This window comes from Amblyomma mixtum, chromosome 5 (genome assembly GCF_055824585.1).
Source record: "Amblyomma mixtum isolate Tamu chromosome 5, ASM5582458v1, whole genome shotgun sequence".
In the NCBI taxonomy this organism is placed as follows: domain Eukaryota; kingdom Metazoa; phylum Arthropoda; class Arachnida; order Ixodida; family Ixodidae; genus Amblyomma; species Amblyomma mixtum.
In genome coordinates this window covers 143,048,537-143,072,160 of record NC_143016.1, presented here as the reverse complement: position 1 = coordinate 143,072,160, position 23,624 = coordinate 143,048,537, and the positions used below count along the sequence as shown (strand labels likewise).

Here is a 23,624-nt window from a genome sequence, read left to right as displayed (position 1 = left end):
TAACCGCCGTGATGGCTCAGTGGTTATGGTGCTCGGCTTCTGACCCGAAAGACGTGGCTTCGATCCCGGCCGCGGCGCTTGGATTTCTGTGGAGGAGAAATTCTAGAGGCCCCTGTACTGTGCGATGTCAGTGCACGTTAAGGAACCCCAGGTGGTCGAAATTTCCGGAGCCCTCCTCTACGGCGTCTCTCATAGCCTTAGTCGCTTTGAGACGTTAAACCCCATGAACCAAACCAAACCAAACCGGTTCGCTAGTTAGTTTTGGATAATTACATCATTAAGTTGATTGGAAAAAATAATGCATCCTAAAGTACGCCAAGGGACCGGGAACGACGCAATGCGTACGTTCCACTTGCGTAAGACGTTCCTTCTATTCCTGATTTCTTGCTTTCTGGCTGGCATACCCCATGTCTAAGACGCACTCCTTGAAATGGCATTTTTTTTGGGACGTGCAGCATATTCCATCAAAAGAGGCACATTTTCATGAGTAAGCACTGTCCTCAGTAAGCTATGTGCCATGTATGCGCTGTCTGTACGAAGCGTTGCTGCAGCCGATGCATGTATGACGTTGTGTTCTCTATGGGCCCTTGGGGCCATAAGTAGTGTCCGACGTAATGCACGCCAGGTACTAAGCGGTACGAATGCGATCGTGCGAAACAACTTCTCTTATGATTATCCTTGTGTTGGCATGGCTATTCTTGCATTTAAACGCCGAGAACGAAGGACATTGGCACGTTGAACATGAATACAGTACTGTGTCAGCAAAGAAAATGGCCAATACATGCAGAGAAAATCTAAAAACCGAAGCTTCACTGTGCAGCTTACTGGCCGAGTCAAAAATTGCTCCGTACACAAGACAAAAGCTTAAGAGCTGATTTATGGGCGAAGCACACAAAGATGAATGGCATAATGCCAATAATCCGTAGCTCCTGGTGTATGCTAAACATTACTTTGATGTAAGTGGTGATGCTCTCGAATGAGCGTTTTTTTGTTTATTATATCTTAGTTACTTTTCGGAGGCACATCTAACATGCGGATGCCATACGCGTGCGTGCCGTTCATACGTCACCACTAATAAGTAACCGAATGACACTCAGGTACACAGAGAAACGTATTTATTGATGCAGCTGAGTTACCTCCATGATATAGCCAGCTTCAGTGCAAGTTGTTGTCAGGAACAATGCGTAAAAGGTTTGTCCCCTTGTTCCATTGGCTGCACTGCGGCAAATAAGCGAAGCGAGAATTATTTTCTAAATATGCATTATTTTTTTGAACTGATAACAGTAAGCGTTCAGTTGATCGGCGTGTCCTTCCTTCTTTGACTTACATGAACCTCGTTTTCATACTCCACAGAATGCTCATGTGAAGGAATGCTATTTACTTGAAGTGCCCGCCGTGGTAGCTCAGTGGTAACGGCGCTCGGCTGCTCACCCGAAATACGCGGGTTCGATCCTGGCCGCGGCGGCTGAATTTCGATAGAGGAGAAATTCTAGAGGCCCGTGTACTATGCGATGTCAGTGCACGTTAAAGAACCTCAGGTGCTCCAAGTTTCCCGAGCCCTTCACAACGGCGTCCCTCGTAGCCTCAGTCGCATTGGGACGTCAAACCTCAATAAACCATAAAACTTATTTACTTGAAATGTGCAGAATCCTGGAGTCGAATGGGTGTTCAGCACTGAAATCTCGGTCTAGACCGTATATCACGATATTTCAGCACCGGTAAAACGCCTAGCCTTTTAGATGCGCCGAAGGAAACCTTTTGCGATCATTTATTTACCCCCCCCCCCCCCCCCAAAAAAAAAAAAATGCAGCCGTAACTTGGCCGTGCAATGTTATACAACGTGTGGGAACATTCCTTACTCCTGTTCGTTTCAGATGAACAATTTCTCTCCTAGTCACGTTTCTTAAAAACTTACTATCGATCCTTGGAGCATTGCAGGAGGGGGGGGGGGGGGGGGACAAGGCGGTTATGCAAAATATTGGAACTGCATACAACACAGTACAATATCATACAAAAGCGTACGGTGCAAACAAAAATGAAAGGAAGAAAACAGTGGCGGTACTGTCAGTGGAAATTTGTGCACTACAATTAAATCAAGGCAATTATGTCTTACTTGAATCCTTTTAGTACGTTGTAGAGCATAGAAGGGTAGGGGAATGAGAGGCTTGTCCTGCCATGCGTATTAAGTAAGAACACTACCACTGAAATTAATGAAAGCATAGGGGTTTTTATGGTGTTCGTTTTTTAATATGTGGTGTTGATCATTAATCTCCCTGCGCGCTAAACTTTAGAGCGTCATGCCACAATTTCTTGGCACGGTCCGTGCGCAAAGATCGAAACTAGATCTTGTGGAACTTTTTGCTGGGCTAGTTGGTCCATTCTGACATTGGTGAAAACAGCGCTCTTTCCTGTCACTTCCTCGTTTCGCCTTCGGGCTTCTTCTTTCGTGCTGTTTTCACCAATGTTAGATCTTGCGCACAATTCCAACTCCATAGCACTTGGTAATTAGTTAAGAACAGCTGACGCTGCCAAAGATTGAAAGGTTGCACCCATTTGTTCTCCTCCACCTGTGCCTTGTTACTTTGGCCTCGATATCTGCATAGAGCGGCGTGGTCTGGAAAAACACGGCAGTGTCTCCTAGCTGTCTGGAAGAACAAGGCAGAGTCTCCTAGTTTGCATTCTTTCAGAGAGATGCTTATGTCCATCAAGCTTGAAGCAGGAAGTGCGCAGGCCTTCAAGAAATAAGTGCCTCTGTAGTAATAGCCCCCCCTCGTCAACAACAGCTCATTTAGCCGTGAAGCAGAGGAACTTTTGACAAACACGAGATTTGGAGGTCTCCTAACAAAGTACTGCTGGCATTGTCCGGTGCAAATTGCTCTTGCCAATATCTGATAAGAGAGTTCTCCTTTGTGCCAATTTTTCCGTGAACCACAATAGCTAGGCGAGTCAATGTTACTGTTTTTTATTTTCGTTGTCTGAAAGTAGACAACCAGATTTTATTGTCTTCAGAAGCCGGCTTGGTTGTGAACAGTCCTGGGAATATCTGGTATGTAACAGGAAATTTTTTCTTGAATTTCGCCCGTGCCCCGACAAATCTTTTGTTGCTTTCCCTTCTTGCTATCGTTGCAGCAAGCCTAAGAGTCTTTTATTTTTGAGACTTAGCGCGGGCTTTGTTCCAGCACATATCTCTTTTCGTTTCATTATGTTTCCTCGACAATTTTAATTTATTCCCATCCTGTAGTTGCCCATCATTCATCGTGAATATGTGTCGTTTGGCGAAAGAGTTAAACCTTACATTTAGTAGGTTTACACCCGTCTCGCGCATACGCTGCCTATGTATGCACCGTAGACCAGCAGAAATACCACCGTTTTGCTTACACTTGGCGTCTCAGAGTGCTGTCGCGTGATGATGTCGCTTACGGCAGGGCCACCGCCTGGGATGTTAGGGCTGTGATCCTAATAATAACCTACAACATGCAGAGAAACTGAACCATAGGTGAGCTCAGGGCGGTCCTCTTCGGGCAGCTGAATGTCGAGCGATGGTTGTGCCCAGTACGCGTTTGTTTTCGCAGTTTGTACAGGCTGGCAGAGCATCATTTTTAGTCTGTCATTTACATTCACTGCTTTTGTGCAAAGAGCGCCATCACCAATCTTTATGCATTTGTTCTGCACTGCCGTCATCCTGGAGCAGTATGCCAGCAATACGAATCGACTTTGGGGTTGAAGGGCGTGGTGGCAAGGGATTATATAGAGCTAGCTTGCACAGGTGTGCACCTGTGGGCCTACGAAGGAACGTTAAGCTTTCTAAGTCTTCACAGTGCGAAGAAAAATTCACTCGTGCTTATCCTTGCGGGCAAGTTGCAGAATTTAGTGAGAGCTGAGCTGATGCTGCTGCTGCCGCGAAACTAAAACCAGCTGCGTAACAGCGAACTAGCGCCAACTCGCTGCTAATAATGGCGTACAGCGTTGTCACGTATTATGCGGACGCAGCGCAAGATAAGGTCAAGGGGACGAAGGGTTGGTTGGTTATTGGGGTTTAACGTCCCAAAGCAACTCAGGCTATGAGGGACGCTGTAGTGAAGGGCTCCTGAAATTTCGACCACCTGGGGTTCTTTAACGTGCACTGACGTCGCACAGCACACGGGCCTCTAGAATTTCGCCTTCATCGAAATTCGGCTGCCATGGCCGGGATCGAACCCGCGTCTTTTGGGTCAGCAGCCGAGCGCCGTAACCACTGAGCCACTGCGGCGGGGCTGGGGACGAACGAAAGCAAATAATATTTCTCAAAACAGTGAGCGTTAGAGCAAGTCCTCCGCCAATGTTTTGCAGACGGATTTCGTCACCAATGTTATAACAAGTACTCCTTTTCTGAATCATTAGCGCGATATGCGTCTTCGAAAAATAAATTGATTAAACGATGTCTATGCAGTGCATTTTATACTTTATTATAACAGGTGTTTTAATATAATAGTTGCCAAATAGAGTGACCGTCCGTAAGAATTTTTGTGCATGAATGTAACAAATGACCCATTCGTGTGGTCTGTTGCAAAAGTAATGACATGGCTTTCTTGAGGCCTGGATATATAAATTACGGGGAAGAATATTTATTTTTCAACGCAATAATGAGAAACACGTAAAACGGTTAAATTACAGACTGTTGGGTCTACGCATGGTGTAAAACTCACCTGGAAAAGTAATGAATGCAGGGGGTATTTACTGGCATGCCTACATCACATTAGTAAAAATTGTGTTGCGCAACCTTTAGTGACGACGGGCTGAAGGCATTTGCGTCTACATTTAATTGTAGCGGAACTTTGCACTGCTCAAATAAAGCGGAAGGTCAAGAACTTTCATCTCCGTCTTATGTTAAGCAGACTAAACCGGATACACCGACGCGTGCTTCGGTGCTAAGATATTCTGAAAGAACTCCTGCAGCAAAAAAAAAACCTTGTTCGTGGTCCTTGTTTGAATTCCACTCCCCCGTATGGGATTCCTCTTAATAAGAGGACCGAGTTAATGCGACTAGCTTATGCCTACAAGCGGTATAGACTATGTGCGCTATATCCGGTGCTTCGTGAAAAGTTTACATGCATCAGAACAAAGTACAGGAGGCAAAACACATGCCTAGAACAACCAAACTGGGTGTTCCGCAGCTCCCAAAGCCGCTGCGAGCAAGCAGGCAAAAAATTACGATGAAATTTGATGTTTACATGTTTACATCCAGACCATTTTTAACCAAATCGTATCGCTAGTTATCGCGTGTTCAGCCCGAAACACGCCCAGAACGTGTTCTAGACATACGTTTTGCCCTCTGTACATATTCCGCAAGCAATTCACTGCAGCTTTCTCAGCGTGTAACGCTACTGTGAACTGTTTTCTCCTTTTGCAGACAGCTGTCCCGCCGCGCAGCTTTTGAGTAGCACGTGTCCTGCAGCCGTGCAGTCTTTCACCCCTGTTCCAGCCATGCAGCAGCTGCTGCTGGATGCCTGTCAGTGGCAGCAGATTTGCTTCGTTTGTGTGAGTGCACAGTTACTGACCCCTTCGTAGTGCGGTCTACGTTTTAGAAACTTGTTCATAAAGCAGATGTAGAATTCTCCTGATCTTTATGTTTGTGTGCAGTGCTGTGTTGAAAGATACTAATATCAGAACACCTTTACGCATGCTTCGCATTTCGACTTTTTTACCCTCTTCCTACTCCCGGCTATATGGCACACGCAACAACACACATGGTGTTTTTTTTGGCCAATAGAAAAAAGACGAGTCCTTTCTCAAGCGCAGTGCTGGTTATTTTATATCAGCTTTAACAATAAGATGATGTCTGTGTGCAGGCGCATCTTGCATTTACCACTGAAGCAAGAAACACTAGGGAAATAGTATCCTAAAACTGAACCTCTCATTTTATTTGCCATGTCTCGCCAAATGTCTTTAGCGCCCATTATAAGAGGAATGGTGGGCTAAATTTCAGAAACTACAGAATATCAGTGTTGCAAATCGTACTGTGCCTCACATTGCCTTTGCACTGAGTGAAAAAACACGACTGCCGTGAGCAAATGAGCAGGTTATTTATAAAAAATCTGAAAGCACTACAACCGTACTTCGTTCCCTGACACTTCTGCCATTGGTAAGGCGCTTTCATCTTCAGGCACTTTTTTGCTGGTTCCAGATGATGGTTACAATACATCGGCAAGAAATTTTGTGCTTCGGTGTAGCACTTGCTTTCGTGAAAGAAACAACCGCTAAGACAATGTACAGGACGGAAAGATAAGGAAAGTTTAAATGCTTTTGTACTGCACTTGGTGTGCCGCAAAATACTGGGCTCTAAACAATTGGAGCTTATAAACTGCGTTTAAAGAGAAGGTACTTTTTTTTTCTCACGCATCACCTCTACGACCTTTATCACGGAGATCTAACACTACAGGAGGCCGAAGTTGTAGCCGTCGGTTTATAGCTACGGATATAAGGCGAGGCTTGCTCCATCAGTGCGCTCCTATGCCCTTGATGAATATACAAAAATATTTCATCTGCAGGGTTCTTACTACGGTCTCGGAGCTGAAGACTGCGAGGGCGGGCCCGGCGGTGGCGCCAGCAGCGGCGGGTCCACTCAATTCACGCGGCTGCTGGTCAGCCAACTGCTGTTGCGCCAGGCCAAGCACGGTCATGCGCAGGGCGCATGCGCCGAGACATGCGTGGCCGACTTCCTGCTGAATCACTGAGCAGAGCCCAGCCAAAGGCGGACAACATCCACGTCACGGCGCTAGAGTTGCAGCGAAGGCAGAACAGATGACGCCGGGAACTGCGCGCCGGGATAAAGGGTGCGCCGCCATCCACCCAATACCTTAGGGTGCCATTTGCAGGCAGCGTGTCGTTTCCTTGACGAAAGTAAACCGGGTGCGTGCCTCTCAGGTGAGTAGCGGGTATGTTGTGGCGAATTATGTCTGCTGTTTGTTGTTTATTTTTGTCCAGCTGCTCTTCTCGCCTCTTTCGGTTCCATTTTTGTGTCTGTAAAACGTGCGCTGCTCCTGCCACGAGTTTGGTTCTCGGCCTTTCGCGCCGCTTTTAGAGTGGCCAGAGAGCGCGCCGAAGCAGTGATGCTTCAAGGTGCATTGGAAGCAAGGCGTTCCATTGGTGCATGACAGATTTTAGCGTCTGATTTTCTGAAGAAAGAACTGCTGATGTGAACAGGTATTCCGGCCAGGTGCCGAAATAAGCCGACAAGCACTAAACGTTAGTGTTATTCTAAAGCACCGGGACGAATTGAGCCCGTAGTACCTTCTTCCGTAGGAATGGATTGGAATTCTCCTGTAAAATTTCGCAGAATGACTAAGAGATATAGAGCTGCAAATTGTAGTGCTGTGCATTCTAGCCGTGTTTGAGTATTGAAAGCTAAAAATACTGACGGTGTACTTGTAAACTTCTTTGAAATTAAGCTTATTCTTCGCGTGTTTGGAAGAGAAACAACATAGGATAATTCTTCTCCGGTTCTGCAAAATCTGTCCTTGTTTAATCATTGTTGACGCCACAGGCGTTGAAATTATTTTATGTTGTTTTCTTCAACAGTTTAGAATTGCTACTAGAGCTCTAAAATGAGGCCAACTTTTTGCAAATGTATTGAAATCGAGGGATTTAAATGCATTATCATGAGTGCTACTTACCACATTGATATGCCCATTTTTGTCCTTTTGTCTCACAAATGTATACACAAATGCCTCTGACATGTAGCGAATGAATTAACAGGCCGCATTTCTGCCTGCAGTGTCGAGCTGAGTCCTTCGCTGACCGCAAACAAGTGCTTACTGTAAGGCGGGAAATGATAGCGTTTTAGGAGAAGGGACTCGTGTAGTTACCCGTATCAGAACAAAACTAGCGATTTTTGGTAGAAGTGCGCATTATGGAGCTGAAACCATTTTTATGAATGCTGAGAATCTCCTTCATCCATGCACACCATTAAAACAGAATTCCTCTTATCTAGAAATGCGTACATGAAATATTTGAAAAGCCGCCATCATAGTACGGTCAGTAATAGCACGGTTTCGCTTCAGCACTATTTCAGTCTTGTTGCCTACCAGCACTGAAACCATGGCCATAATAAATCGAAAGCCCCGATTGGCATTCCACCGGTGTCAACTGCATTAGATGCGATTACTTACACCTCAGATGGGAAAGCACAGAAAATATGCACCCCCCAGGCATGATGCAAACAGAGTCTGTCTTCTTTCTCGCTCTATCTTTCCGGAAAAAAAAATTGTAACCGTATAGATCTCTGGTCATCATTGCATTCACTAAAAAAAAAGACTGGTGGTTTTAGGTGTTCCGCCGCGAGTGTTATCTGATAGTAAACTGGTATTTTCTGTGTCTTCTCATTGTTGTGTCTTATTCCACTACGGTTATGCTAGCTCCTTTTTCTTGAGCGAGCTTTTCTTTAACCTCTTGACCACGACAAGGCAAGCTGAGCTGTAAGCACTTCGCTCTTTTTGCCTGCACAGATACAAAGCATAAGGCAATAGATGCGCTCGAATCTGCCTCGCATATAATTTAGTCGTGGGATAATAGGAATGGGGAGTTCTTCGTATTTAGCGTAAGCAAAAAAAAAAAAAAGAAAACGCGTCCGAAGTGTGTAAACTGGTGATGGTATGTGCACTTGTCGTTCGTAACGTCTGCACTGTGTAAATCTGTTCATAAAGGCTCACGCAGCCCCAAAGCGCCAGTATATAATGTTGTCTCGGAGAGGGTTGTGAGTGTCGTCAATACTGCGTTTGCGTTGCTTGCTTTTGTTTTTCCTGCGGCGTGATATTCTGTGGTCTCTGCCTATTTGTCGAAAGGGACTCTGATGCCGGTTTCAGTATACATACATATAGGGTTGACGTGCCATCTTTGTCCGAATAAAACACTGCGGATGTGTTCAGAACATGTGATACGAATAAAGAAAAATATATACTGTTCCTTCTGCGTCTTCTGCTCTGAACCGACCGCACATGGATTTCAGGGAAATGAGGTAAGCATAGAAGAAGTCAAGGTTACTTAGCGGTTCTTAGAATGGCCATCCTGGCGTTATTATAGGGCATTCAGTTGCTTCTAAAAAAACGTGAAAACAAGAAGGACTGACCTGAAGAGCATGCGTGTGTTTGCATACGGCGCGTACAGAGGTGCATGAAAATGTGCCATCTGCTTTACAGTGTTCCCTGGAGAAGCTTGCAAAAGCAGCTTTCAATGCTTAGTGTGTTATGTGTCGTTGAGGGGGTATTCAGAAGCGCCGCCTTCAGCCTACCTACTTCAATATAGTAACTACGGGAAATGGGCAGCTTGAGATACCTTTAACAAGGGGTTCTTGAGTGGATCCAAAACGAAATAAGCAATTGGAGATTTTCCTAGGATTCAGTCGCATATTAAAGGAAGCAGTCAAAAGAAACAGAAAATTAGGCATTATTTTATTGTTTTTCAGGCTTGGCCAACCAATGCAATGAATATCAAGCCACGAAAGTATGCTTAGGAAACGACATAAAAATTTCTTCTTTGCATCCACAGGGGGGTGAGTGATCATTACCTGCGTGTGAAAATGTTTACCTTTATGTCGGGCCGTACTTCAAAAAATGGAAAAAAAAACTGCAGTCGAAAATAGGGACCCACGATGCACTGCATGAATACATGCTTCACTGTCCTAACATTTAACACGCTAGCGCACATAGGCTAGCTTAGCGCTCGTCCCTGTCTGTTCCTTCTTTGTCCGTGTTTTTTTAGCGCCTTCGAAAAATGTCAAACGTGCACCAACTAGCCCGAACCGCCACTCTTCTGAATATAGGCTACATCAGAAGCACCTTGCAATGTATATGGTACTCCGGAAATAGGACATCAAGCGCACGTGCGCACAGTACAGGTGGGCGCAAGCGTCTCGTGCTCGGCTGTTCCGTGTGAACTAAAGTACCCAGCGCTCTGTAACGTGACAATATCGTCGTATTTGTCAGCACGTATGCATCCTGTCAGGTAGCCAAAAGCGCCAAAAAGTGGCTATGCCCATACAACTCACGCTGGGACTTTTTGAAAATTCCAGAGAAAGAAGCAGGATTCATGTTCCGCCACAGAACTAAAGAATGGCGGTGATGCTTTAGCTCAACTGCACATAATTCCAAATTTACATCCAGGAGTAGCGCTAGTCTGCAGATATCTTCAAAAAGACTGCTGCAGTACGAATGCATGACTTATAACCAGCTTAGTTCAACTGAAATTTGGTAAAATATTTTAACGAAACCTTGCCAAACCTGAGCTTTACGCAGCTTAGAGCGCCACTAACTGTGATAGCTAAAAGCGGTCCGGCAAAGCGCTTCGCTTTGCCGGACCGTCTTCGCTTTCTTAGCTCAGTTCTGAAGCGAAGTATACACGACGAATCAGTTCTGGGAGGGGTAAGGGACGCTAAGAGCTAAAGGCGGGCCTCTCGGCGCCTGAAGAGCACGGACACGACTGATGAGGTTTTATGACTTGCTAATGGCGGATGATTACTATGATTGCTGCGTCTGAAACAGAGAGAAGAGCTTGGTTGTCAGGTGCCGAGCGTTTTTTTTTGTAACGAATAAACGCTTGTTCAATATCAAAAGTCAGTGTTCTGGGCATCCCTCAAAGCAATACCCCAACATCACTAGAGGGACCAGGTGAGCACCGATATAAACCTGAAGCGCTCTCAAGACTATGAGTGCTCAGTAGAACATACCGAATTATGCATACTTTAAACTAAACTCTAAGTGCTTCTGATACATTGTTCCCTTCGGAGACTGTTGAACATTATTTTTGTATAATGCACATTAATTTTTAGACCCACCAGTCACCATTGATTGCTTGTTCCTGCTTTGCAATTCGTCCCTTAAGTTACTTGGGAAAGCAATACATGACCGAAGCCAACAGTCACCCATACCACGGAGAGTCGGGGAAGTTTTATTTTTTCTGTTTATTAGTTTTCTTCAATAGGTCAGTAATAAAAGCAGAACAAAAATAACCAAATGCCGCCGATGGGATCCGAACCAACAACCTCCGAATTTCGCGTCTGGTGCCCCACGAACTGAGCTACGGTGACGGCTGCTTAATCGTCTGCTTTTGGGACTAATTATTTTTAGTGTAATTGAGCCTTAGAGTGTTCAATAGCGCCACCCTCGTCCAGAGCGGCTGTCGCAGAACATCCTGTATTAGCGCGAGTGCTACGTAGGAAGGTGGTCCAACGGTGACGCCGGAAGCTGTGTGAGGACCCTCTCATGCTACCCACCGTATCATGGCTGCCAGATTCGAGGCCCTCGATAAATAATTCAGCAGACAGGGGATGGAAAGTGGTGCTGGTTACGTCTTACATGGCGGAAGCCACCAAACACCGAAACCATTTAGCATAGAGATAGTCGTCGTTTTTTTTTAATTTGTACTTTTTATCACTGCGAGATTAATAAATTCGCAAGAAAAAAACAAACACATGCCGCCGGTGGGATAGCAATCACGTTCCGGCGTGGCACTAGCGGTAATACAGGACGTACAGTTGCGAGCAAAAAATATTAGCACAGATCACTGGCAATCAGAATTTGGATATCTCACCACGCGGCGCTGGGTTCGCAGACCTGCCTATCGGGCCGTTTCCATGTTTGCAGCCTAGGGGGGGAAGGCAGGACGTAAGCGTTATCAAGCGTGCACCGCCCGAGCGTTCAAGCGCCGACCCTACGTGACTGTGCATGCGGCATTTATTTTGCCTTTTATCATGAACAAAGATGGCTTCTTTCTATTAGTTTTTTTTATGTCCGCGATGGTTTGTCAAAAGGAACTTAGCGCTGCTTTTAGCCAGTAATTCTGCTGGTCCGTGACAGTCCGCTGAACACCCCTAATACTGTAGAATGAGAACGGCCCGGCACTCTCGTTATCACCCGCAGCGCCACGCGTTGTCATTCCGGCGCTCCGGTGTTCCGTCTCGTGTGCTTATATTTTTTACTCGCGACTGTACTACGTCCGCAGCTATGGACTAGGGTGGCGGTAGTGAACGCACTCAATGTTCGGTTGCACTACGCATAAATAACCCCGGAAGCAGAAGACTGGACAGCAGTCGCTGTAGCTCATTTGGTAGAGCACCGAACTCGGAATTCGGTGGCTGTGGGTTAGGAGCCCACCTGGGACGTGTGTTTGTTCTTTATTCTGCTTTCGGTGGAAGCCAAAATTCACCAATGCTTTCGGTGACTGTTGGCTTCCGTCATGTATGTCATAATGAGCGCGTCTTTCCACCCCCTTTTCTGCTGAATACTGTATTGAGGACCTTGAATCTGGCAGTGTTGATGCCACAGGTAGCATAAGAGGGTTCTCGCGCAGTTTCCACCCTCACCGTTTTACCGCATTCCTACGTGGCGCTCGCGGTAATACAGGACTGACTACGACCGCCGCCGCTATGGATGTGGGTGACGCTGGTGAACACTTTCAAGGTTCGGTTACACTATACATAAATGCCCCTGGAAACAGAAGATTGAACAGCCCTTGCCGTAGCTCAGTTGGTAGAGCACCGGGAGCGATATTCGGAGGCCGCGCGTTCGGATTCCACCGGTGGCATGTGGTTGTTTTTTTCTCCTGCTTTTATTAATCTCCCAGTGGCTAATAAAAATTTAAAAAAGGATTTTCTCTATGCTCCACGGTGTCGATGACTGTTGGCTTCCGTCATGTGTGCCAGAACGAGCACCTCTTTTCATCCCCTTTTTTGGCAAATAAATGTCATCTTAATCGAATATTACTAAGGTATTCTTCAATATTTTCATATAGAACTCTTGTCAATCCAGTTCTCTGAATAGCTCTTTTACAGAGGAGAGGAAATGTTCTGGGGAGAGCATGTCTTCCTGCCTGACATCGTTTCTGATAAGGACTTTATACTTGCCCTACGGAGGGCTGTGGTCGCTGGGCAGCCGCTATGCATATTTTCCAGTACCTTCATATATGTCTCCTTTACACCCTGATTCCTAAATTCCTTCATCACGGCTGAGGTTAGGTTCTGACGGAGTTAGTGCTTTGGCGTAACTTATGAAGCTTATATAAGAGGGTGTTTTTGCTCTACACTAGTGTTTATCATCCGATGGGTTGTGTTATAAGCACTAAGCACTCTCGCTCTTATTGCTGTTGATTGTTTCCATGTTTGCAAGTTGCTGCTCTGCGGCGATATCGAGGAAAATCCTGGTCCCACTAATTCTTCGGTAACGGATATGTTCGAGTCTCTTCTGGAAGGTCAGAAAGCAATTCGCAATGACCTAGCTGTAGTAAAGGAAAGACTGGAGAGGACTGAAAAAGCTGTATTGGATTTTGGCGTGCGTATAGATAAGGTGGAAGAAGATGTTAAGGAAGTGTATAAAAACTCGCAGCAGATTCAAAGATTGCAAGAAATTGTTGAGAAATGCCAAGAAGAACTTCACTCACAGAGATCGCGTCTAACGGATTTGGAAGATCGTAGTCGCAGAAGTAACTTGGTCGTGTTTGGCATTAAAGAACAGGATGACGAAACTGAAGATGACCTGCGTCGTAAGGTTGTCCATGAGGTATTCAATCAAAAACTAGGGGTAAGTTGCACATCAATCGCACGCATTCATAGGCTGGGGCAGGGTTCCTCTACTCGCCCAGTCATCCTCTGCTTCCAGAACTATCTTGAGAAGCAAACGGTGTGGCGTAACGTACGCAAGCTTAAAGACTCTGGCATTTCCATTCAAAACGATTACTGCGCAGAAACTCTAAGGAAGCGAAAATTACTTTGGCAAAGCGCAAAAGCAGAGAAAGACGCAGGCAAAAAGATATATTTAGTTGGAGATAAACTTCGTGTCGATAAAGCTTCTTACGTTTAGCATGACTCATGCAATATGCGAAAGCTAGAAGACAGTCGAACCACTCAGCCGGATGCATAGCGGTCCCAGTTTCAGATGCCCCAATTACGCATGCTTTCGCTCAATGCCAGGAGCATTGTTAACAAAGTCGACAGCCTCGAATGCCTCCTTCTTTCGTACGACCCGCACATAGTCATCCTGACAGAAACCTGGTTGCATGACGGCATTTCTAGCGATACAATTGTTCCTCCTGGTTACAAAGTTTACAGGCGTGACCGCTGTTCTCACGGCGGAGGGGTGGCGGTCATAACGAAGTCCTCTGTAACGGTTACTGTTTTAGACCAAATACCTGACCATGAGAGCTTATTTTTGTACGTATCCCTATGGAGTACATCTTTTTTACTTTGTTCTGTATATCGTCCACCCGACTCTGCAGATTTGTTCCTTCAAAGTTTGTATGATCACTTGTCTGCGAGGCGTGAATGTAATAATATCATATTAACAGCTGATTTCAATCTGCCTAGTATAGATTGGAAGTGTTTGGCTTACGGGCAATGTGAATCTAATAATGTGATCTTGGGTATTATGGTGGCTTTGAATTTGGATCAAATAGTTCGGGAACCCACCCGTGAAAGTGCTCTTCTTGATTTGTTTTTCGTGAGTGAAGTTTTTTCTGATGGCTTTTTGAGCGTTGAACGGGGTATTTCTGATCACGACTTGTTATCGTTTTGTTGTCCTCTTAAGTGTGAAGAATTTTCTCGGTATGTACCACCTGTATGCATACGAGACTTTAGTCGAGCTGACGACACAGCCATCATTGACTATCTAGAAACTTCCCTAATTAGTAGCGACAGCGACAATGATCATGTTTTGTGGAATAGATTTAAAGAAACAGTAATGTTTGCTATTGCTAGTTTTGTTCCTCTGAGAAAAATAAGACCATATCGAAAGAATCCCTGGGTCAGCCGAGAGATTATTCACCTGAAACGAAAAATCAAGCGACATCGTAGGCAACACAAAAGTTCTACGACCTGCTTTCAGGAATTAAAGCACGTACTAGCGCAAAAGTTAAAAACATCAAAGAACCAGTAGTACAGAGTTACACTTCCGTCATTTTTAGCTTCTAATCCTTGCATATTTTGGCGTCACCTCAGTCAGAGAAAGGAAGCGATATATAAAATAAAAGTTAATGAAACTACGTTAACGGAGGGCCAGGAAATCACGGAATCTTTTAATCGTTACTTTCAAAGCGTTTTGACTGCGAATCCCGGCCTTAGAAAGCCAAAAGAATGCGCAACTCCTTCTGATATTCCTTTTATCTCAGCAGACGGTGTCTTATCATTGCTACGTAGACTAGATATTAAGAAAGGTTGCGGAGCTAACGGTATTCCAAACACATTCTTGAGACGCTATGCTTCACAAATAGCGGAATACTTAGCCAACATGTTCGCAGCTTCCTTGCGTTCAAGTGATTTACCTTCTGACTGGAAAGTCGCACGGGTAGTACCAATTCATAAATCGGACGATCGAACAAATTTATCCAATTATCGTCCTATATCAATAATTAACCGTTGCTACAAACTTTTACAACATATACTGGCTGGTATTATAAGGGATTTTCTCAGTAGCAAAGACATACTCTCACCTTTTCAACACGGATTCCGAAAGGGAATGTCAACAGTTACGCAACTTGTAACTACCGTTCATGACTTCTCTTGTGTTCTTGAAAATTCGGGACAGGTTGACATACTGTTCCTAGACTTTGCCAAGGCCTTCGATACGGTCCCACACAATAAGCTTATTTATAAATTAGAGCTCATCGGTCTTCCTGTCTACGTGATTCAATGGATAGATGCATATTTGGAAAACAGGAGTCAGATTGTTGATGTAAATGGTGCAGTTTCTGGTTCCCTAGGCGTCTTTTCTGGTGTACAGCAGGGAAGTGTATTGGAAGAACTTGTTGTTGGGCTAGTTGGTAGTTATTCATCATTCACGGTAGTTATTCATCATTCATAGCGCTCTGTCTCGTCTTTCTTTCTTCTCCTGTGTGTGTGTGTGTATGGTTTGGCGCCTTTGATTTTAATGATGAAGTGTATTGGGTCCTTTATTGTTTCTCCTATATATAAATGATTTGCCAGGTGTTGTTCCAAATAAAGTATCCATAAGATTATTTGCTGATGATTGCGTATTGTTCAAAGAGATAAGGGAATCCTCAGACCATGGCGTTCTCCAAGATTCCCTGGCAGCTATTAATCGATGGTGTGTGGATTGTAGCATGGCTCTTAAATTCAAGAAAACTGTACTGCTACGTGTAACAAGGAAAAAGCATATTAGCACTTTCACTTATTCTCTTCAAGGCGCCAACATTCAAGAAGCTGCCAGCCATAGGTATTTAGGACTAATACTTACCAATCAATTAAACTGGTCAGCGCACATATCCCAAATTTGCTCTTCAGCATTCTCAACATTGTGTTTCCTAAAACGAAAACTCAGTTCCGCTCCCTCTAATATTAGGCTTTTGGCATATAACACTTTTCTTCGGACGAAGCTCGAATACGCATCTATTATTTTGGATCCTGCATACAAAAAAGAACATTAACTCCCTTGAAATCACTCAAAGGAAAGCAGTCAGGTTTATTTTCCACAAATACAGCAGATTTGATTCTCCCACAAAGCTAATGGCAGAAAATCATATCCCACTTCTTTCAGACCGCCGAAAAATAAACCGAATTTTGTTCATCCGTAAGATTCTTTCACGCGAGGTAAACATTCCAATACCTAACTATGTTCAACCTTCTACCACCAGACGTACACGACACACTAAGGAACACACACTGCAGCCTATCTTCGCACGAACAAATTCATTTAAGTATAGCTTCTTCCCCCGAACCATCTCCGATTGGAACATGCTCCCAGAATCCCTTTTTCAAAATAGCAATTTTAGCAACGCATTGGAAGAACATTTCCTTGTTGGTTAAGTTGTCTCATTTTGTATTTTTAATGCTGTTGTTTTTATCTTCCCTTTGTTATCGCCGAATGATGCTCTGTTGTTTTTTCGTTTCTTTTGTGTATTTGTTTGCCCCTCCTGCCTGGGCCACATAGGCCTGCAGTATTTTGAAATAAATAAATAAATAATAGGGTTATTACTGAGTAGCCTTTACAAAAGCTTCCCTGGTGTTATGGCTTAGTTAAGTCAATATTTCTTTAACTCTGTTAACGATTACCTTGCTAAATACTTTGCAGGAAGTAAGCAGGTAGTTTATCGGTCGGTAGTTTTTCAAACCCATGACATTTCATTTCTTTCCAGATTCAGATATGCATGACAATTATGTGTTGGTCAACTATGGATGAACGTTGGGAGTGCTAAGAAGACCTAAAATCAAGCAAAAAACCAACATGCAAGTCAACCCACCGACGCATTGAAAATTGTAGCTTCCGCGCAGGCCAGCCCAACCTTCTACCATATGGTCTTGGGACTGCGACCTAAAGAAAGAGCCTAGTCAGATTCCTTGCTGTCCCTCCTCTTGCCGGTCACCAGCTTATACTTCTCTGTTGTATGCTGGAGACTGCAGCCAGTGCTAGGCTGTTGAATTTAGAGGCCAACCCCTGAAAGCATAATATATTGCGCGATTATGCCTTCTCTCTTCCTTCATACCAGCTGTGGGTAGGTTGTGGAGCTAGTTAATATTGCCTGAAGGATTTTTGGTTTTGCTTTCTAAAATTGACTCCTCTCCAAACTGTCAGTCAGTTACCAGTGGTTTCCCAAAAGTCTAATAGTTGCATTCTGCCATGGTTGCCTTAAGGTTGTATTACTGGTCGAGCCTTTTGTGCGACACGTAAAAGCTCATCCCCTTGAGAAGATATGGTGTTTACCAATCATTATTTTGGTGCCGACCAAGTTAGTGGAGATCTCTACAAATTTAGAAAAACGAGACAATGCCTAGGCTAGGTGAAGATGCTGATCTCGCGGCAGATGCAGCAAGCTGGTAAGGTTTTGCCGAAGAAGCGCCGTGGTTGCTCTCTGGCTGGATAGTCTAGTGCTCAGTGTCTCCTGCAGTACTGCAACTCTTAACTAAGGCGGAATTAAAGCGAGGCTCAGTGAGGCAGCAACTGCACATAACGAAGCGATTAGCGCAGCGATTGCCTCTGAAAAAGTGAAAGGTAAAGATATCAAAATGCTTTTCATGAAGGAAAGGAAAAAGGAGGATCGTTCAAGCAGAAATGTGGCGCGGAAAAAATTCCACACCTCAGAGGATAAAATATACATTTAGGGGGGAATACAAAAAGTGGATCACCAAATGAAGGAAAGCTGTTCTGGAAGTAAATAATGCTGCCGAGAACAAATCAAAGCAGAACGAAGGAAAAAAAAGCCCCTTCTTCTTGTGTGACAGGAAGCTGCTTTTAATTGAAGAGGTCTTGAATTCGAAAATCTTTGACCGTAACTTATGTTTATTTTGTTAATTCTTTCGGAACAACTCTAAGCAGATTCAGATAAATGCAGAGCTCATTTGAAAGTGAGTGCGAGCTCTGAAACTCTATCTTTTCGTTTATTTGTTCAAACCGCGGTGGACAGTAACCGACGCGTATTTTCTTGGCCCCAGTCCACCGGAGAAGTATCTAAGTACGAGTACATTGCGGTTGCTGGCAAGTACATGGAAATTTGCGCGTTGCTGTGTTAATTTGCTTCTATTTAATAAAAATGAGCTCGCTATGATGGTGCCATTGTTTGATTGTACATCTGTGGTGTTGTTAACCTATTGTAGAAACACAGTCCCCTCTATAATGCTGCTCCTCTGAGGGCATATGTAAATATAATAAATGAGCAAATAAACGGCAGAAAAACAAGGTGTGTCGCGCAGAAGACATCGGGTACCGTCCTTTCGCTTAGTCTTACAGCTGCAGTAATTTGCTCCACTAAAACTTCGGCTGGATGCATGGCGCCTGTTATTCTTCGGCGAGCAAAGCAAGCCTGATAGTGTCCCTAACGCAGTGGTGGTTTGTGAAATTTAATTTATTTATTACTCCCGAGGGCCCTAAATTGCACACGGACAGCATGCACGGTAGAGTTACAAAACCCCAAAAATGATAACCCAGCAAGCTACCTCTATGCGCGTGGTTTTAAAGATGCACCTCATGACAGTAAGAAAAAAAAACAACAAGATATGCCACAGAGAACAGGGAAACGCAGCTCAAGCTGACCGTTCAGAGCGTTTCATTTTCTTGGCGGGTGGAACAGGGGTTATCGTGAGTATAAGAAAAGAAAGGAGGACGCCACCGGGGGCTTGTAGAAACCCTAAAAGCTGATTGAAAACAGTACGTACAAACAAATTTCAAAAGACGAAATAGGAATACAACGGTCAGCTTATAATCAAGAGCTGTGTACAGTCGCATCTTTTCTAAAACCAAACATCTACAGACGCCGCGAAGAAAGCAGGATTGCTTTGGAGTAGCGATGCTGTCATCGCAAGCCCAAGGCAGCTGCGAGGATACGCTTCAAACGCGATCCTGCGCCAGCGCTATCCTCCTCTGTATGTCGAAAAAGTTTATTGGTAGCGAGAGAATGAGTGAGGGCACAACGGGTACTTTCAGTGAAGATTGCAGATATCAAAACAGTTCCTCTTTGTTTGTATTCGGTTCGATCTAACAAAATATACTGAAGCATTGCACTAAGAAAATTAACGAGGAAGTCATCTGCGACAAAACCAGCAGGAATAGTACATGTGGAATAGGCGTTTTTGTAAGTAATGGCACTTGGAAAGAAAGGACGAAATCCAGGACGAGTGACCGGGTCACACCAGCGCTGATATTCTCTTTTATTTCAGGTTTCGTGTGGCAGACTATTGTCTTAAAAATTTACCACCTGTGACCCCGGATGAACCGAGTACGCATACAGCATCATCTGTGGTGATTACATGAACTACAGCTGCCTGCTACCTGCCCTGTTCTGTGCCTTTGATGCCAGACAGTGCCTGAGAATGCGGCGCCGATGCTCGTAAGGGGGCCGCCTACGAATGAAGCGGGCAAATTTTTCTACGGACGGATCATTTGTGCGGTACAAAAAACGCATAAATGTAAAACAAAAACGTCTAATTCTGAATGAGGGAAATGAACGGAAAACACTGAAATATTCTGAAAGTTGTAATACTAACGATAATGGGTAGGCACGAAAATTTTGACGCTTTATTATTTTTGGTAGTTCTACCTCAGAGAAGTATTGTGGCATTGCTGGGAAGATGCCGGAGTATCGCTTCAGGTTTCGCTAGCGTAAATGCTTTCAGTAATGCATGCATACTGCCGCGTGCTAGGAGGTGGGGAGACAGCGAAGACTGTGTGTGTGTCTGTGAGACAGCCATGATGTCGGAAAACAGGTGGGCACGGCGGCAGCTCGGCTGGAGTGATGTTGAGTTGGCGCAAGAAAAGTTATGTCCGTTGTGGTTTTGCAGTACCGACGCGTACGTCGGCAGGATGGCTGGTAATGTTGAGAAAGTAACGGAAACTGGTCCAGAAACCAACTGCGTTACTACTTCTCCAACAACTTCCGCTAACGACGGACACGTAGGTGTCAGTGGCATTTAAGAAGAAAATGGATTTTACTCACCGGACGAGCTCCTTTATAGGAGTCTGCAGGGCCGCTGGAGCTGGCTTAGAGACGACAGGTAATACTGTGTTCATGTCGCGGTTGTAGTCGGCAGCTCGTTGTTGCAGGCTGTTGCAGGCTGAGTACTAATCAATGAACGAAAAAACATGACACTCGCCATTCTTCAGAGTCAGACTTTGGATCGATAAAGTCTAAAATCGCCTTCCTAGAATATGACACAAATTAATACATAAGGAATTGACCCCCAAACAGCAACTAAGATATATATAAAAGTTTATTTCATAACTAGTCCATGAGATTGAACGCTATCAGCTATCTTCATAACTAAAAAAAGATGCATGCAATGCGTCTTTTCACTACAAAATACTCTGGTCGTGTTTCGATTAGTCTTTGCTGCTTTTTTCCGTTCTCTCCAGGCGAGTTTATTGTCACTGTCATCTTTGAAGTTCGTGATAATATTGTTACGCGAGTGTCAGTATTCGTATTTGTAATATTGTTGCATAATATATTATCCACCTCCCGCGTGAAAATGGCATGGGCTGCAAATCGTTCGCACTTTTATTTAACTGTTGCTTAAGAGCTGCTGCAGAATCTTCCATGTAAAGAGGGTGGGGACGCAGTCAAGATTGCCTCAGAAAAGCTGTTTGCCTCCACTGCCTGCATTGTTTTCTGCATAAAGACGCAAAATAAGCATTGAATTGAACTTATCTGAGAAGTCGGGCTTCTGCCACTATCCGTATTTTGTGCGCCCGACCTGTGTATGGCGATTACAGCTTTGGTTGTGTGGGGTAAGGATCCGAACTGAGGTTACTGTCCTTACAGGTGTCGGCTCCGACTGTGGTGGACCGCCGTCAAACCCGCATTCATAGAAGGCCGTCGGGAGTGCGCGAAGTGGGGTCCGACGTCACCTCGGCCACCATAAAGTACAACTGACATTGGGCACAGAAGCACTGATATAGCACAGAATTCCGCCTTCTGACAAGATGGCTGTTGTTGTTGCTGCTTTATTGGTCTTTTTTCGAGTGGCACATAACCACGGTGGCAGACTATCAAGGGCGCGTTGCTGTAGTACAGACACACACATTTCTTTCACGTCGTCTGCCAGACTATTAGCGGAGCTTATTGTTCCTTTCTGTATGTGAGGTTATGTCGCGTTCGAAGTGAGCCGTAACGACAGTTTTTTTTTTCAAGCGTGAATTCACAAATTAAATACTACCTGAACGAAGTTATAGGTTTTGCTTACATCTGAAAAGAGCGCTAGCTACAACGACAAATAGTGACCCTAAACGCATAAGACGCGCGTGTCACTTGACCCTTTTTTTCTTCTAAGTGTTCGAAATGCATCATTGCCTTCATTTTCTTTGAGAGCACAGAAGTGGGTGGCAGTAAACGCGAAAACTTTTATTAATTTCCGCAGATCCGCAAGAAATTTGGCGTTTTTCCTGGCGCGTCGAGTTCAGCAGGTTCATAAAACCTAGCAATCGAGACTGAAACAAAATGCGTCGAAAATACCAAATACTACTACAAATATTTTGCATCGTTTGAACAAATATAACAGAATTTACCCAACGGAGTGTTAAACGATAAGACGCGCCAAATTTTATTGCTGTTTTCGGTCCAAATAGCCATGCATAAGAAAACACTTTGATAGGCTAGTTTGGCCTTACATTGTTTCTCGAAGAATAATATAGCGCTACATATTTCAGACGATCAGATAGACAGATATATGTCCTGTACTGTCAGTGGCTGTAAGCACAATTGCGAGTAAACGACTGCTCACAGAGAATAGTTCCATCTTTACGATTTCCCAGAATGAAAGAAGCCAGGAAAGTGCTTGCGTTTCTTTTGTTATTCCTTGAATTGCTCTCTTTTCATAAACTTTAAATTGAAGCTAATCCAGTTCAAGGAAACCGCAGCGTTGTCTTGCGTCTACAATAGGTGTATATAACATAATGCAATGTGCTAGGAACCAAATGGATGACTTAATTTATTATAGTAGGATTTGATGACGAAATATTGAATATTTCAAGCAATTAAAACAAACACATCAGACGTGCATTTAAAGCAGGTGTTTCTACAGAAGCAAAGTGCACTAGCTTTCATAGGCTTTGGAATTTTAGTAACATTCGACTTTAAACTTCCTCGCTCTGTAGATGTGGAGATGTCGTACTTCATGGAGTTCGACGGTTACAATGGCACAGTGAACTGAGGACGCGGCAGACACTGACAGCAGTGCCACTATTCGTGTGTTGGTCGTATACAAGAAAGGGCTTACACGTCAGTACGGTTATACATATAACACTTGGCGGCACCACGAAGCCAATGTTAGTTGCTGCAAGCGTTTAAGAAAGCAACACCGCTTTTTATTAACAAAGTCTTCCTTACGCTTATTTTTGCTCGTTAGCGCTTGTCATACATTTTACACTCATCACCAATTATGCATGGCTATTGTTTCTATAAGAATTGTTGAACGATTCTTATTTCACACGAGATTAGCATAAAACTAAGGTGATTACTAAGCGCTCACACGTACTGAAAGACGCATGGTAGTCAGACTACTTGTGCAGCTTCTGGATTACACTAATCATCTGGCACAGTACTAGGGGGTCACTATCTTCGGACTTAAAGTACATAGGAGAAATGCCAACATTAATAACGGAAATGTATGATGTCATTTGCACTTTAAGTGCACGCCCCGAACATAAAGAACAATCTCCGTTTTGTTGCAGGGCAAACAATGCAAACATTTTACTGCGGCGGCTTTTCTGGCACTCATATCGCACTGAGCACTGGCACTGAGCAATTTCCGCGCGCTACTGGGAAAACATATGCACACCCTTTGTGATAAATATAGAGCCTGGGGGGTTTCTATCAGAGCCAAGCTGTGCGGATCGTTATGCATGTTCAGCGTGCAAAATCTCGTGAAGGTGAAACAACATTCGTTCTCGCTCCTCGAAAACTTAAGACATCTAAGGGCGCTACAAGAGTCGCAAGACACGGCTTAGAAAATTCGTTTCGGGTCTTCACTATTGACAAAAACTCCACACGTTCGCAGATGAGATAGGCTCTTAAAGGAGGCAGAATTTGAGATCATCATGTCAGTTAGCAAACTACACATGTTGGACAGAACGCTTTAACTGCTTTTCGAAGCTTGTGAGTGCTTTTGGTAGACATCCAAGGGGCTACTACGATTTGTCATGTCGTCGAACTCCTTAAAGGTA

At 44.3% G+C, this 23,624-nt stretch overlaps 1 protein-coding gene across 2 annotated transcripts in view; it reads left to right on the top strand.

Moving 5' to 3' along the window:
• The window catches only part of LOC149343950 (uncharacterized), an 89,104-nt gene extending 80,165 nt beyond the window's left edge, over nucleotides 1–8,939 (top strand). For both annotated transcript variants that reach the window (XM_089546105.1, XM_089546104.1), the window contains exons 7-8: nucleotides 5,390–5,517; nucleotides 6,528–8,939. In XM_089546105.1, the coding sequence (XP_089402231.1) occupies nucleotides 5,390–5,517; nucleotides 6,528–6,713 (314 nt within the window). In that variant the 3' untranslated portion in view covers nucleotides 6,714–8,939. The remainder of the gene's footprint in view (nucleotides 1–5,389; nucleotides 5,518–6,527) is intronic.
• The last annotated feature ends 14,685 nt before the right edge of the window (nucleotides 8,940–23,624 follow it).